This window comes from Guillardia theta, assembly GCF_000315625.1.
Source record: "Guillardia theta CCMP2712 unplaced genomic scaffold GUITHscaffold_302, whole genome shotgun sequence".
NCBI classification, from domain to species: domain Eukaryota; class Cryptophyceae; order Pyrenomonadales; family Geminigeraceae; genus Guillardia; species Guillardia theta.
In genome coordinates this window covers 25,389-41,723 of record NW_005434375.1, presented here as the reverse complement: position 1 = coordinate 41,723, position 16,335 = coordinate 25,389, and the positions used below count along the sequence as shown (strand labels likewise).

The 16,335-nt window shown below is 62.2% G+C and overlaps 1 protein-coding gene across 1 annotated transcript; it reads left to right on the top strand.

The window, feature by feature from the left end:
• Window positions 1-961: 961 nt before the first annotated feature.
• Window positions 962-15,371, top strand: GUITHDRAFT_149224 (hypothetical protein; the record flags this gene model as incomplete). Its single annotated transcript, XM_005818478.1, has 4 exons — window positions 962-8,218; window positions 8,282-8,431; window positions 8,975-15,229; window positions 15,276-15,371. 4 exons carry the CDS (start codon window positions 962-964, stop codon window positions 15,369-15,371), a joined length of 13,758 nt encoding a protein of 4,585 aa, XP_005818535.1.
• Between the last annotated feature and the right edge of the window lie 964 nt (window positions 15,372-16,335).

Below are 16,335 nucleotides of genomic sequence, written 5' to 3'. Positions count from 1 at the left end.
TGGTGGATACTTACAGGAAAACCTCTCCCGAGGTGAGCCGATCGTACAGGAACAATCTGTTTACGATGATGTTCTCGAGGCGCTCTGACCGCATCAGATCCGTCTCCTCAGCCGGCTGACAGGGGCCGTGACCCGGCTGACAGGCTCACCTGACCGGTCACGTGACACATCACGTGACCGAGACAAGACTTTTTTATATCGCAGATCCAAAAACCCATAGGACATTTCTCCCAGGGGGAAGAAAACCTCCCTTGACCCCCCTGTTTCTCGACGGATCCTGCCGGCCGGGCCCGTCAGTAGACCGACTGCAGCCTTCAGCCCCGCCTCAGACCCCCTGGAGGCCCGCCAGGAGGCTAAGTGTCCGGAGATTGGCCGGGGGCCTGATCTCTCCGGGCGGCCGTGACCGGTCAGCGGACCGTGTCAGCAGGCCCGTGACATGTCAGCCGGCTGACAGGGGCCGTGACCCGGCTGACAGGCTCACCTGACCGGTCACGTGACACATCACGTGACCGAGACAAGACTTTTTTATATCGCAGATCCAAAAACCCATAGGACATTTCTCCCAGGGGGAAGAAAACCTCCCTTGACCCCCCTGTTTCTCGACGGATCCTGCCGGCCGGGCCCGTCAGTAGACCGACTGCAGCCTTCAGCCCCGCCTCAGACCCCCTGGAGGCCCGCCAGGAGGCTAAGTGTCCGGAGATTGGCCGGGGGCCTGATCTCTCCGGGCGGCCGTGACCGGTCAGCGGACCGTGTCAGCAGGCCCGTGACATGTCAGCCGGCTGACAGGGGCCGTGACCCGGCTGACAGGCTCACCTGACCGGTCACGTGACACATCACGTGACCGAGACAAGACTTTTTTATATCGCAGATCCAAAATTGCTACACCTTCTGCGGTCCAGGTACCCGTGTGGTCGGCAGCTCGTGCTCCGCCTGCCCGCAAAACACCTACCAGGACAAGAGTATGCAAGATTCCTGCATCCAGTGCGGGCCAAACTCGCGCACCCTATCCACGGGCGCATCCAGGGCGCTCGACTGCCTCTGCCTGCCCGGGTACTACGCGTCGTACCAGGGGGGATGCGTCTCCTGTCCCCGGGGTTCGTACAAGGACTCCCTCTCCAACGACCTCTGCACGCCTTGCGACTTCGGCACATACCTGGGCTCGACGGGGGGGACCGCCGCGAGCGACTGCGTCCCCTGTGCGGTGGGGAGCACCACGCGCGACCAGGGGCAGTTCTCGCCCTTCAGCTGCGTGTGCGACGTGGGTTACACGGGGAAGGACGGGAGCCAGGCTTGCACGGCCTGCCCTTCCGGCAAGTTTAAGACGACGATGGGCTCCGACCCGTGCGAGAACTGCACGGCGTACTCACCCGAGTGCGACACGTGCGACGTCAACCAGGTCATTCAGTACAGCTTCATCTGCGAGGACTGTAACAACTTCCGGTGCATCACCTGCCCGGAGGGCACGTACCGCTCGCAGCGCTTCGGGCTGTATCCCTCCTGCTACACCTGCCCGGGCAACTCTTCGAGCCCCGCCGGGAGCACGGCAATCACCGACTGTGTCTGCAACGACGGCTTCACAGGGGTGATCACCTCCGACAGCTCCGTTTGCACCCCGTGCTCGCTGGGAAGCTTCGCCACCGGCGGGGGTCCGTGCAATCCCTGTCCCGACCCCTACTTCTGGACGGACGGGCACGCTGGTTCGATAGATGACTGCTTCTGCAGATACGGCAGGTACAAAGTCGTCATTGGCATCTACAGCCACTGCCAGGATTGCCCCGATGGCCAGTTTTCCGTGGATGGCCTGACCTGCAGCGCCTGCCCAACTGGCTTTGTCGGGGCGACGGGTTCCGCGGGCTGCGTCTGCCCGGCCGACTACTACTCCGGTTACAACAGCATCGTGTACAACATGATTACATTCGAGGGCTTTTGCTCGCGAGGCGTGATCTCCTCCCCCGTGGCCCAGTTCTCGGTGCAGTCCTCGCTGAACGAGCGCGGCCTGCGGTGCTCTGTGACCATCAGGGGATCTTTGACCGATTCTCTGGTATCCATCGAGAACATAATCCTGAGCTATGGCAGCGCCAATCGCTTCGTGATGAGCTACTCGGGGCACGCGGCCTGCGAGGGCCTGGAGACCTACAGCGCTTTGTCCTTCACGGGTGTGGACATCTCCGGCTTCCACTTCCTCAAGAACGAGGGCACGAGATGCATCCGGGTGGATATCTACAAGTCGGACCACAGCGATATCAGCGTGGACTTCAACATCAAATCCATTTGCAAGCCCTGCCCCGCCTTCAGCTCGCTCGCGGCGGGGACAGTGGACCAGACCTCCTGCAGCTGCAACTCTGGGTACGTGCTGTTGCAAGGAAACTGCTACCTCTCGACCTGCGCGGCAGGCACCTACGTGGTGCAGAACAGCTGCGTCAACTGCCCGGCCAACACCTACAAGACGACATCGACGGCGCTCTACAGCGACTGTCTGCCCTGTCCCGCGCACTCCACGTCCCCTCCCGGGAGCACTTCGCGGTCGATGTGTTCCTGTAATGCCGGCTACTTTGGCCTCTCCGCGCAGGGGGAGTGTGAGGACTGCCCTGCCGGGACCTACCAACCCAGCGCGGGCCAGACGGTGTGCGAGTCGTGCTCTCCTGGATTCACCACGGAGGTTATCGCCGCAACTTCAGAGGATGACTGCCTGTGTCCTCCGGGGACCGGGCAAGAGATCGACGCGGTGCTGGGCGCTGTGTGCAGGCCATGCCCGCTGGGGACGTACAAGGCCGTGGCCGGGGCGAGCGGGTGCAGGGAATGCCTGTTAACGAAGACGACACTGCAGACCAGCTCCACAAGTCCCTTCGACTGCGTTTGCCTCCCCGCCTTCCAGCCCGACGTCGCTGGCAACTGCTATCCCTGCCCCGAGGGGCACTACAAGGCAGAGGCCGGCAACTCCCCTTGCATCCCCTGCGTCAACGGGGTGATCAGCAGCGACGGAACGGCCTGCATCTGCGCGAGGGGGTACGCAGGGAGCAGTCCGACGGGCACAGAAACCTGCACGGCCTGCCCCGCGGGAATGAGCAAGCCCTTCACTGGACCAGGGGAGTGCAGCGCCTGTCTCCCGGGCCAGTACTCCCCAAACCCCGCCTCCAGCGCGTGCATCGACTGTGCCCCGGGCTTCTTCTCCCCGGGCAACGTCTCCTCCTGCACCCAGTGCCCGTTGAACACCACCACCGGCTCTTCCGACCGCTCCATATCCGACTGCGTCTGCACCGAGGGTTACGGGGGGAGCGGGCCATGGGGCTGCCGCGCCTGCCGCCCCGGGGAGTACAAGGAAACGATCGGCAACCTCCCCTGCACGCCCTGCCCCAACGAGGGGGTGTTGGGACCGGAAGGGAGCACGACCGTTCTGAACTGCATGTGCGGGCCCGGCTACTCGCGCGAGGGAGACGGCACCTGCCAGCCCTGCCAGGCCGGGCGCTGGAAGGAGAGCACCGGGGATGCGGCCTGCACGCTCTGTCCGCCCAACAGCTGGAGCCCCGAGGGAAACGTCAACAGGAGCTCGTGCTACTGTCTCCCGGGCTTCTTCACGGCCTCCCCGGGGGTGTGCGTCGAGTGCCCGACGGGTTTCTACAACGAGGAGAACGGGGTGGACGTCTGCAAGAGGTGTCCGCCATTCTCATGGAGCATGCTGGGGAGCGACGAGCTCACGGACTGCCTGTGCTACCAGGGGTACTACTTCTCCGCCGGGGAGTGCTTGAAGTGCCTGCCGGGCACATTCAACCCCTTCAACGGGAGCACCTTTTGCCAGGACTGTCCCGAAGGCTCTACCAGCCTTCCGGCCTCCACGCGCCTTGCCAAGTGCTTCTGCCCCGTCGGTAAAACCGGGGGCAACGGGGCGGTCTGCACCGACTGCGACTTTGGGTCGTACAAGGACATCAACGGGTCTGCATCCTGCTCGCCCTGCCCCCTCGGTCTCAGCACGCTGTCCACGGGCTCTACCTCCCTCCTTGACTGCGTCTGTGCCGTGGGGTACCAGCTCGTCAATGGCAGCTGCGCGGAGTGCCCGTTCGGGACTTACAGGGACAGCCTCTCCCAGCCTGCCTGCGTGGACTGCCCTTCCGGGTTCGTCACCTCGGCGAAAGGGGCAACGTCGATCCAGCACTGCGTCTGCCCGGCGGGACAGGCCGGCAGGAACGGGATAAGCTGCTCCCCGTGTGTGGAGGGGACGTACAAGCAGTCCTTCTCCCGGGCGCCGATCGAGCGGTACACCCCTTCCCTTTCGTTCCAGCCGTCTACCACCTTGGTGGCACCACCCGAGACAGTTCGCACGGTCGCCGCCTCCTTCTATGCCGATGTGGTCTTCCCCGCAAGCCCTCCCCGTTCCACGCTGTTCTCCTTTGGGGGTGCTGCCATAGGGCTCTGGGCGGGGATTATTAGGAGCACCGCCCCCATCACGATGCGGGTGAGGGTGGGTAACGCCACTCTATCTATTCATCCCGGGAGTGTCTATGAAGGCCTTGCCTACATGGACTTCCAGCCCCCCACGGACGGGCTGGCGCACCAGCTGTATGTTTCAGTGAGGGTCACACCAGGCGAGGTCCTCGTGTGGATCGACGGGCAGTTTTCCGGCCGTGGGGTGACGAAGGGACTCACACCCCTCTCCTCCTTCCTGTGGGCCGACAGCGGGGACGGGTCCTTCATCTCCGCACCCTCGTCTTCCGTGCCATCCGGTGAGCCCACCGCGGCGTTTCCGGGATCTGCGGTGTCGGCCTTGAACTACTACAACCCCGACCGCATCCCCACTTTGGAGAGTGCCGTGTGCCTGCCCTGCCCGCTCGGGGCGGTGGGCCCGGAGGAGAGCAACTCGGCGACGGCCTGCACGTGTCCTCCGAGCTACAGGTCCGTCTACGCTGCGGAGGGGCTCGTCGGTTCATGCAGTCTCTGCGAGGCCAACACCTTCCTTGCCAACCCGGGTGACATCAGCTGTACACCGTGCCCGGGAAATCGGACATCACCAGAGGGTAGCGTATCCGTCTTTGACTGCTCCTGCCTTCCTGGATACATTGGCCAGCCCGGTCATGCCTGCGTGGGCTGCAACCTGGGGACTTACCGCCTGAATGAGACCCACTGCGAGCCCTGCCCCCCGTTCAGGACCTCTGATTTTGCCGCTGACTCAGTCGACGAGTGCTACTGCATCCCGGGATACTTCCTGGGATCTGGGAAGTGTGAGCCCTGCGCTGCTGGGACCTACTGGGACTTGGGGATATGTAGATCCTGCCCTGACAATGCAGATTCACCGGAGGCCAGCGTGGATATCACGCGCTGTTCTTGCAACCCCGGGTACACTGGGAGGAACGGGGAGGAGTGCGTCCCCTGCAACCCTGGAACTTACAAGCTCGGGTCCGACCCTGGCATCTGTTTCAATTGCCCGAAAAACACTGTCTCTCCTCCTGCGAGTGGATCCGTCCTGGATTGCGTTTGCCAGGCCGGCTACACCGGGGCGGATGGGGCGGAGTGTGCGGCGTGTCAGGCGGGCAAGTTCAAGGCATCCATAGGGAGCGAAGACTGCACCGGTTGTCCTGGTGGATCGACCTCCCTGATCGCCTCGATCTCACCGCTGAACTGCACTTGCAAGCCCGCGTTTCAGCCTACAGAATCCGGGTGCGAGCCTTGCCCGATCGGGACGTACAAAGACAACAGCCTTAACCAGCCCTGCTTCACCTGCCCTCGCAACTCCAGTACCGTCGCGGTGGGCTCGGAGTTTATCACCGCCTGCCAGTGCGTGGGAGGGTACGTCGGGGAGAGGGGCGGGCCGTGTGTACCCTGCAATTCCTCTTCCTACAAGATCACGTACCTGACGTGCCAGCCGTGTGGGACGGGGCAGTACTCCCCGCCAGCAAGCGACTCGATAGAATCCTGCGTCTGCGGCGAGGGCTTTTACCCGGTTCAGGAAGGCTGCGCGCCCTGCAATCCGGGGGCGTTCAAGAATTGGGTGGGGGACGACGCTTGTGAGATCTGCCCTGAAAACACCACCACCCTGAACTACGGTTCCGTTTCTTCAGAGTCCTGCACCTGCGTACCGGGCTTCCACCGCTTGAACGAAGGAAGCGCCTGTGAGAAGTGCCCTTCGAACACATACAAGAATGTATCCGGAGAGACAGGCTGCAGCCCCTGCCCGCAGCACTCCACCTCTCCAGCGGGCTCTGTCTCCATACAAGAATGTATCTGCGGGGACCGCTTCACCCGCTTCGGCGATATCTGCAGCCAGTGCGAGGCGGGGTTCACCTACAACAACATCACTTTCGAGTGCGAGAAGTGCAGCGGGCAGCGCACCACCGTCGAGAACGACGTGAATCTATACCAGTGTTACTGCCCGGCCGGCTACCGCTTCAGCCAGCCCCCCGGGACGTGCCTTCCTTGTCGCTTTGGAGAATTCCGCCCCTTCTCGCCGACGGACTCTTGCAGCCTCTGTCCGCCTAACTCCACCACGATCATCGCGGCAAGCCCCACCGCCGAAAACTGCGTCTGCCTGCAGGGATTCACCGGCCAGGCCTCCTCCTGCAGCCTCTGCCCGGCCTCTACCTACAAGAACGCGACAGGGGCCGAGCCCTGCACCCCCTGCCCAAACAATTCGGTGTCGAATCTCGGATCCACCTCCCGCTTCCAGTGCCAGTGCCTGCCGGGCTACACCTCCCCCGCGGGCGTCCTGTGCCAGCAGTGCGGGAACAACACCTTCAAGGAGGGGCTGGGCAACCTGGGATGCATCCCCTGCTTCGACAACTCCGTGTCACCGCCCGGCAGCAACTCGAGCGAATCCTGCATCTGCGACGCCGGGTCCTACCTCCGCGCCCCGAGCTTCTGTGACTCGTGCCCGCTGGGGACCTACAAGGATGCGATAGGGAATCAGGATTGCAGGGACTGTCCGGGCAACACCAAGACAGTCATCTTAGGTGCAACGTCTGTGGAGGTCTGCGTTTGTGTGCCTGGTTACCTGTACGATCCCGACGTGGGAGACTGCGTGGAATGCCCGCAGGGATTCTTTCTCGACGGCTCCGGGGGGATCTGCACACGATGCCCCGAGAACATGACCACAGTGGCAGCGGCGAGCGCCACGCCCAACTCCTGCCGCTGCAAGCCTGGCTACAGCCCGGATGACAACGGTGTGTGCAAGGCCTGTCGTGCCAACACTTACAAGGGCAGCGTCAGCCAGAATCCCTGCACCCCATGCCCTGAAAGAACGGTATCGCCTGCGGCTTCCACGGATGTAGACATGTGCGTCTGCGACCGCGGTTACACCAGCCTCCTCGGGCTCTGCGTGGCGTGCGATGCGGGCAAGTACAAGGACTCCACGGGAAACCAGGCCTGCACGCCGTGCCCGGATGACTCTACCAGCCCCCAGGGCGCGGCCAACGTCACACAGTGCCGCTGCAACCCGGGCTACGAGGGCAACAGCGCCGTGGGCTGCACGGCCTGCCAGGCTGGCTTCTATAACGACGACGGGCAGGTGTCCTGCAAGCGCTGCCCTACCAACTCCACCAGTCCCCCGGCATCTCCGCTGCTCTCCTCCTGCGCGTGCATACCTGGGTACTACGGCCAGAACGGGGTGGACTGCGAGGCATGCCCATCCGGGAAGTACAAGTCCCTGACTGGCGATTACGCCTGCTTGCCGTGCCCAGACGACTCCGACAGCCAGCCTGCAAGCGCCTCGCAGTCCCTTTGCCTCTGCAACCCAGGCTTCTACGGGCCTGGAGGTGGGCCTTGCGCGCAGTGCGATGCGGGGAGGTACTCCAGCGGGTCTGGGTTCAGTGCTTGTCTTTCCTGCCCGGAACACTCCAGCTCCCCTCTACAGTCGGACTCTCCCCTCGATTGTGTCTGCAACAGGGGTTTCATTGAATCCACCCGGGTCAACGGCGTTCCTACCTGCACGGCCTGCCCTACCGGGGAGTACGAGGATAGCGGGAGCTGCCTGCCTTGCCCTGAAAACTCCACCAGCCTCACCCAGGCGGGAGTGGGAGTTGCAGCCTGTAAGTGCCTCCCAGGATATACCGGCCCGGACGGCGGGCCCTGCTCCCCTTGCCCTTCCAACAGCTACAAACCAAACCACGGGGAGTTCAGCCGTATGAACCTCCTGAATCAATCCTGGGCGTTTCCAGCGCTGTCCACTACGGTATATGCAGCAGATAAGGCAATGGACGGAAGCACGGCCACCTGTGCGGAGACCGGGGTGGAGGTGAGCCCCTGGCTGCAGGTGTCGTTCCAGAGCCCGCAGTTACTCTCCCTTGTCTTCCTTCAGAGTTGTGCAGACTGCTCGTTGACCGGTATCGACGTCAGCGTAGGCAACTTTACCGACTTTACTGTCAGTCCCTTCTGCGGGAGCTACATCTCTCTCGCGGGTGGGGCACCGATCACATTCGCGTGCTCACTGGTTGGTTCCTTCTTCACCGTCAGTGCCCCTTCCCTCAATTCCGGGCTTAAGCTATGCGATGTCGCTGCCTACTCGACCTGCCCGCTCTGCCCGCTGCATTCCCGTTCGACTCAGCCCGCCGCCACCTCTTCCACGGCATGTGAGTGTGAGCCGGGCTACACCGGACCGGGCGGGTATGATTGTGCGGCATGCGAAGCGGGGAAATTCAAGGCTGAAGTCGGGTCGATAGCCTGCACGTCCTGTCCTGACTATTCGACGAGCCAGGAAGGTCAGGCCAGCGCTTCCAGTTGTGTATGTATCGCAGGAAGGACAAGGGACGCAAACGGGGATTGCTCTCCCTGCGATTCGGAATCGTACAAGGAGACTGTCAGCAACGAGGCCTGCACCCCCTGCCCTTCGAACTCGGAGTCTACAGGGGATAGGAACGCCCTCGGGACCTGCCGCTGCCAGTCGGGCTACACCGGGGCGGACGGCGGAGAGTGTGCGGCCTGCCCGGCTGGGTCTTACAAGACCCTCCCCGGCCCCACTCTCTGCGACCTCTGCCCACCCAACACATACCAGCCCTACCTGGCTTCCACCACCTTGGACGACTGCCAGGAATGTCCAACAGGGAGCGTCAGCCCGGCTGGGAGCACGAATGAAGACACCTGCGTCTGCAAGCCCGGCTTCGAGCCAGGGTCTTCTAGCTACTGCCAGGAGTGCCCTATGGGGTCCTTCAAGGCCATCACCTCCATGCTCCCCTGTCAGGCCTGCCCGGAAGACACCTACCAGCCCAACCTGGGAGCCAACCGCTCGGCTTCATGCCTTGTCTGCCCCGACCACTCCTTCTCCTCGGCAGGGTCGGTGGCCATCTCCGAGTGCCTCTGCGACGTCGGCTACGCGAGGGTGGGGGACACCTGCTCTCACTGCAACTTCGGTTTCTACAAGGACACCACCGGCAACGGAGCCTGTACAGAGTGCCCCACTCACACCACCACCCCTACGATCGCTTCCGCCTCGCTGGAATCCTGCGAGTGCCTCCCGGGCTTCGAAGCCCCAACCCATGGTGTGGCCTGCACGGACATCGACGAGTGCAGCGCTCTAGCAAGCCCCTGCCCGCTCAACGCCTTCTGCACCAACACGGTGGGATCCTACACTTGCACCTGCCTCACGGGCTGGTACCCCGTCATCGGGCAGTGCCAGGACGTCGACGAGTGCAGGCAGGGAACCGACACTTGCGACAAGAACGTGAGCTTCTGCGAAAACACCCAGGGTTCATTCATGTGCTTTTGCAAAGAAGGCTACTACTACAGCCTATCCGAATCTGCCTGCGTAAACCTTAACGAATGCGCCGCGGCGGTAGCCCCCTGCCCGATCAGCTCCGTCTGCACCGACACGGTTGGAAGCTTCGAGTGCAACTGCATTGAAGGCTACGGCGAAGACCCCGAGACGGGACTATGCATCAACCTCGACGAGTGCGCGGGAAACCCTTGCTTCGAAAACTCCATGTGCATCGACCTCGATGGATCCTACCGCTGCGAGTGCAAGCCCGGCTTTACCTTCGACGCCACCAACACCTCCTGCCTTGACCACGCCACCTGCAGCAACACCCCCGGAAGCTTTCTATGCACCTGCAACGAGGGCTACCGCGGTCCGGGTTACTACTGCGAGTGCGCCATATGTGTCGACTGCCCCGCCGGCTCCTACTGCTTCAATGAGACGCAGTTCTTGTGCCCTCCCTTCTCGACCTCCCCTCCCAACTCGCAGAGCAACTTCTTCTGCACCTGCTTCGATGGCTTCTACTCCACCAGCCTCTTCACGACGGAGTGTCTCCTCTGCCCCTCGGGTTTCAGCTGCTACGACAACGGGATCTACAACTGCACAGAGTTCAGCACGAGCACGACGGGGTCGGGATCCTGCGTGTGCGACCCGGGCTACTACGCCGACCCCAACTCGATCCGGTACAAATGCCTGACCTGCCCGGAGAACTTCTATTGCGAAGGCGGGTCGAACATTGCCAGGTGCCCGCTGAACCGCTACTCCCTCCCTGCGACCAGCAACGCCTCCAACTGCTTCTGCGCGGCGGGCTCCTACACCTCCGCCTCGGGGGAGTGCTTCGACTGCCAGGAGCTAACATACTGCCCCTTCGGCACCCCGGAACCCTTGGACTGCCCAGCCAACACCTACTCCGCTGCCCGCTCCTCGTCCAAGGCGGACTGTCTCTGCGAGGTCGGGTACGGGTCTTACAACAACTCCGACTGCCGGCTCTGCCCCGCGGGGTACTGGAAGGACTTCCGTGCGACGGTGCCCTGCTCTCCATGCCCCGGTAACACCTACCTTCCCGAGATCGGGACGGTCAACGCAAGCGATTGCAGGGCTTGCCCCGCCAACTCCACCTCCCCCAGCGGTACTCCGCTCATCTCCCAGTGCCTATGCGTCAGGGGCTACTACCGCGAGGGGGACGCCTGCCTGTCTTGCCCGGCGGGCTTCTACTCCGACAACCTCAACCAGTTCACCTGCACCCCTTGCGGGGACAACCAGTACTCCACCGTGAGCACCTCCCCCAGCGCCTCCAACTGCGTCTCCTGTACCGGGAACAGCACTAGAGTCGCAATCGATGTTGCTTCCTGTCTCTGCAACCCTGGGTTCGCAGGTGGTATTCATCAAGGGGGTCTGACTTGCACACAGTGTGAGAAGGGATACAGCAAGGCCACTTTCGGTAATGTTTCATGCACTATCTGTCCAAACAACACCTACGCGGACGAGCGGGGCCTTTCGGCGTGCAAGACATGCCAGCCCAACTCGGTCTCCCCGCCAGGCTCGGTCTCCCCATCGGAGTGTCTTTGTGAGCCAGGGTACGAGTACAACTCCGGCGAGTGCCAGATATGCAGACCCGGGACCTACAAGGTCGGCTTCGGCAACTCCGCCCGCTGCCTGAAGTGCCCGGAGGATACATTCCTGCAATCCGACGGGGGTTCTAGCATCGATCAATGCATACGATGCCCTTCCAATGCAATCTCCAGGAACGGCTCCTCGTCTGTATCAAACTGCAGCTGCGTCCCGGGTTACTACGCCGTGGACGGTGACATCACTTTCGTCTGCCGGGAGTGCGGGCCCGGTTACTATGCCGCGCGTTACAACCAGAGCGTCTGTGATGCCTGCCCAGCGGGAACGTACTCGGAGGATCTGACAGCTGTAGCAGAGAGCGACTGCCAGAAGTGTCCCGATAACACAACCAGTGATAATCATACAGGGAATATCACAGGATGCCGCTGCACCCATGGTCACTTCGGCAGGAATGGGCAGGCCTGCTCTCCCTGTCCTGTCGGAACCTACAAAGACGCGCAGGGTGATCTGCCGTGTGAGATCTGCCCGGATGACCGCTACTCCGACACCCTGGCGGCGGTTTCCGTAGGGTTCTGCCTGGAATGCCCCTCCCACAGCACGAGCTTCGATTCCATCAAGGCCACCCTCGCGGCATGCCTCTGCGACCCTGGCTACACCGGGACCTTTGGGAATTGCAGTGCGTGCATACCCGGGGGATACAAGACAACCTACGGCTCCGCGGAATGTACGCCCTGCCCGAACAACACCTACAGCACCACCCCCGCTGCCATCTCGGAAGACTCCTGCCAGCCCTGCCGTGAGAACAGCATCTCTGCGGAAGGAACAGCGGTGGAGCTGGGTTGTCAGTGCCTGGGGGGCTTTGGGTACGTATCCGGGAAGTGCACAAAGTGCCTGGAGGGGTACTACAAGGATACCGTCTCCAACCGCGTCTGCGAAGCTTGCCCCACTGACACTTACAACCCGCTGAACCAGTCCTCTCGGTCCTCGGACTGCCTCGCCTGCACCAACTTCTCCTCTTCACCGGAAGCTTCCACCAGGAAGACCGATTGTGAATGCGACGACGGCTATGGTGGGCCGGACGGTGGGCCCTGCGCCGCCTGCCCCGATGGCTTTTTCTCCAACGCCTCGGAAACGGCCTGTATCGAGTGCGGGTTCGGACAGACGAGCCTTTCCGACCGATCTTCGTGCAGGCCTTGCCTCTCAGGCACTCATGGACCCCAACCCGCAAACCCCTTTTGTCCGGAATGCTTCCCGGGGAGCTACCAGGAATATTCCGGCCAAAGCTTCTGCTCTCTGTGCCCGATCGGGAAGGCATCCAGAGCCGAAGGCTCCAACACCTCCCTCACCTGCCAGAACTGCTCGGCGGGCTACCACGCCCCATCCCCCGGAACATCCTCTTGCCTGATCTGTACAGGCGGAACATACTCGCTTGCAGCATCCGGGGAGTGTATACCCTGTGACCAGGGCTCGGTCTCCCTCCCCGGCTTCAGCGCCTGTCTCCAGTGCGTGCCGCAGACCTACGCAGACGCCAACGCCACCCACTGTGAGGACTGTGAAGAAGGCACCTACTCCGATTTTGGGTACACCTCCTGCATCAGCTGCGAGCCGGGCTACCGCCTTGACTTTGGACTGCGGGAGTGCATTGGCTGCGACAACAACACTTACTCCAATGAGTTCCGCCTTGTCTGCCGCGACTGCCCTCCCAACTCGACGAGCCCTGCACTTTCAGGCAGCGTCTTCGACTGTGTCTGCGCAGAGGGCTACGAGATCCAGCTCGTCGCGGGGGTCTACCAATGCGTGGCCTGCCTGGTTGGGCACTATCGGGGTCCCGGCATGCTCTTCTGCGAGCCCTGTCCCCCGGGTTACTTTGGAAATTCTCCCGCCTTGGCCCAGTGCGAGCCCTGCCCCGCTGGCTTCTACGAAGACACCAACGGGTCCTCCGCCTGCATTCCCTGTGACTTTGACACCTACCAACCCATCATAGCCGCCACCCGAGCCGAGCAGTGCCTCCCGTGCCCGGCCAACTCCATCACGTACAGGGCCGCGGCGGAGTTCCAGTACGACTGCCGGTGCGTCCCAGGGTACGAGTACAGACTGCAGCCAGTAGCGTCGGGGGGCTACGACATGGCCTGCACGGCCTGCCAACCCGGAAAGTTCAAGGATAGCACGCTGAACGAAGCCTGCCGTCCCTGTGAAAGGGGGTCTTACGCTGCCGGGAATGCTTCGCTGTACTGTGAATACTGCCCACTCGGCACCTCCGGCATTGCGAAGGGACAGACATCCTGTCCTCCCTGCAAGGAAGGCTACTACGCCTCGAACTCGATCGAGGTCGTTTCAGGCTGTGTCCCCTGCCCCTCCGGCATGACGACGCTCTTCACGGGTAGCCAGAGCACGGGAAGTTGCCGCTGCCTCCCGGGTAACACCCCGGTCGACCCGCTGGTGCCCTTGAAGGGCTGCCGGACCTGCTACCCTGGGCATTACAAACCCGGCGTCAGCAACCTTCCGTGCTCCTCCTGTGATTTCAACACGTACCAGCCCGAGTACGGGGCGGTGGATTCCAGCAGCTGCCTGTCTTGCCCCAACCACTCCCTATCGCTCTCTAGCACGGCGAGCATCGATGGTTGCATCTGTGAGTCGGGATACGAGAGGATCGGGGAGGACACATGCAGTCCCTGTAGTCCTGGAAATTACAAACCCTCTCTGAGCAACACGGAGGTGTGCGTCCCGTGTTCGGTGGGCTACTTCTCCGAATTGCCCGCTTCTTCGTTCTGCACTCCGTGCACAGCCATCGGCCTCTACACTACAACGGCAACCAGCGCCTCCAACTCGAGCGATTCATGCAAGTGCATACCTGACTATGGCCTTGCTTCCATGACCAATGCTACGAAGACCTGCGTCCCCTGCGGTGCACTCTCTTTCAAAAAGGGACTGGGAGACCAGCCCTGCCAGTCCTGCCCTCTCAGCGACAGCATCGCAAAGCACTACCTCGTCACCGACTACTCCTGCCTAGCCCGCTGCGACCCGGGCTACATCCTCGATGAGGCCTACGACGCGTGCCAGCCAGAGTCCAAGCTCCTCTCCCCTGTCACTGACGATCTGATCATCACGAACGTCTCCGGGGATGGGTTCCATGACGCTATCATCGGGAGTATGCTGCTAAGACACACCTCCGGGACATCCATCCCTGTCCTGTATGTTTCTAGGAGCATCCCAAGAGTCGAATGCAAGGCATGCTGCCTCTCCGAGATCCAAGGTGATACTTCCGAAGAACTCCTCCCCGCCTCTCTCTCCGTCACGTACCAGACCTGTCCCAACGGGACTTGCAACTGTGAAGAACTAGAGAATGCATTCTATGACAAGTACGTTCCCTACGGACAGGACACGTACGGGTTCATGACCCTCTCCCCTGCTTACGGCGGGCTCTATCGCTTCTCCATCGACGCCGCCGCGCTGGAGCCCGTCGTGAACTGCACGCCCTGGGGTCAGGGGTGGCTGAACTGCAGCTTCTACATTGCGGCCACGTTCATCCAGGTAGACTCCACCCTGTCTGCAACGTATCACACGGTCTACCATAGGGTGAGCTACAGTCGTGGCGTTTCGGCCTCCGTGTCGGTAATCCAGAAGGTGCAGCCGGGGATGGTCTCCTACCTCTCCCTCTCACTGTACCGGTTCGCAAGCTCGAACATGTACGCCGCCCGCTTCGTCTTCGGGGGAGACGAGGAGCTGCTGGTAAGAGCCCAGGCCATGACCTACATACTCCGCTATGGCGGCTGGAAGGGGTGGGATGTCATCGATGAGCAGAGGATATGCGCAAGCCTGGCCCCCCTCCCTTCATGCTGGTCCGGGAGCCCGGTACTCCACGGCGCAGTCGTCATCGACCAGAACACGGCCGGGGCCCATTGCGAGAGGCTCTTCACCTGGCGGCCGGGTTGGCCGATGTACGTCATCTTTCAAACACCCCAGCTTGCCAATGAGTTTGATACAGCGAGGGTTACCCTCCTGTTGGCTTCCAGGAAAGGTGGATATGCCTTCACAGGGGTGGCCCTCACAGGGAAATTCCTGGAAACCTGCACGGCGAGCCTCGTCTCGGTGGACGAAAGGAAGCTCCCCGCCGCCTTCCGCTTCGGGCTGAACAGCTCCTGGATTCCTTACACATCGGGTATTGAATTCCCCTCTATGTCTGAATCGATACAAGATTCGCTATTGTCAGTGAGGATAGGAGTCGCCGGGGTAACAAGGGTCGAGATCGTCCTCATCCACGCCATCGGCGATCTCCTCCCGGGCCTAATCCGCGGGCTGATGGACCAGGGTAGGGTCTTCCTCACCCAAGGTACCAGCCACGTCGTCCTCTCAGATACATTCCAGAAGGCCTGCTGGATCTGCGATATAAAAAAGTCTTGTCTCGGTCACGTGATGTGTCACGTGACCGGTCAGGTGAGCCTGTCAGCCGGGTCACGGCCCCTGTCAGCCGGCTGACATGTCACGGGCCTGCTGACACGGCCCGCTGACCGGTCACGGCCGCCCGGAGAGATCAGGCCCCCGGCCAATCTCCGGACACTTAGCCTCCTGGCGGGCCTCCAGGGGGTCTGAGGCGGGGCTGAAGGCTGCAGTCGGTCTACTGACGGGCCCGGCCGGCAGGATCCGTCGAGAAACAGGGGGGTCAAGGGAGGTTTTCTTCCCCCTGGGAGAAATGTCCTATGGGTTTTTGGATCTGCGATATAAAAAAGTCTTGTCTCGGTCACGTGATGTGTCACGTGACCGGTCAGGTGAGCCTGTCAGCCGGGTCACGGCCCCTGTCAGCCGGCTGACATGTCACGGGCCTGCTGACACGGTCCGCTGACCGGTCACGGCCGCCCGGAGAGATCAGGCCCCCGGCCAATCTCCGGACACTTAGCCTCCTGGCGGGCCTCCAGGGGGTCTGAGGCGGGGCTGAAGGCTGCAGTCGGTCTACTGACGGGCCCGGCCGGCAGGATCCGTCGAGAAACAGGGGGGTCAAGGGAGGTTTTCTTCCCCCTGGGAGAAATGTCCTATGGGTTTTTGGATCTGCGATATAAAAAAGTCTTGTCTCGGTCAGGTGTATGTTTTCCCGTGAGGGG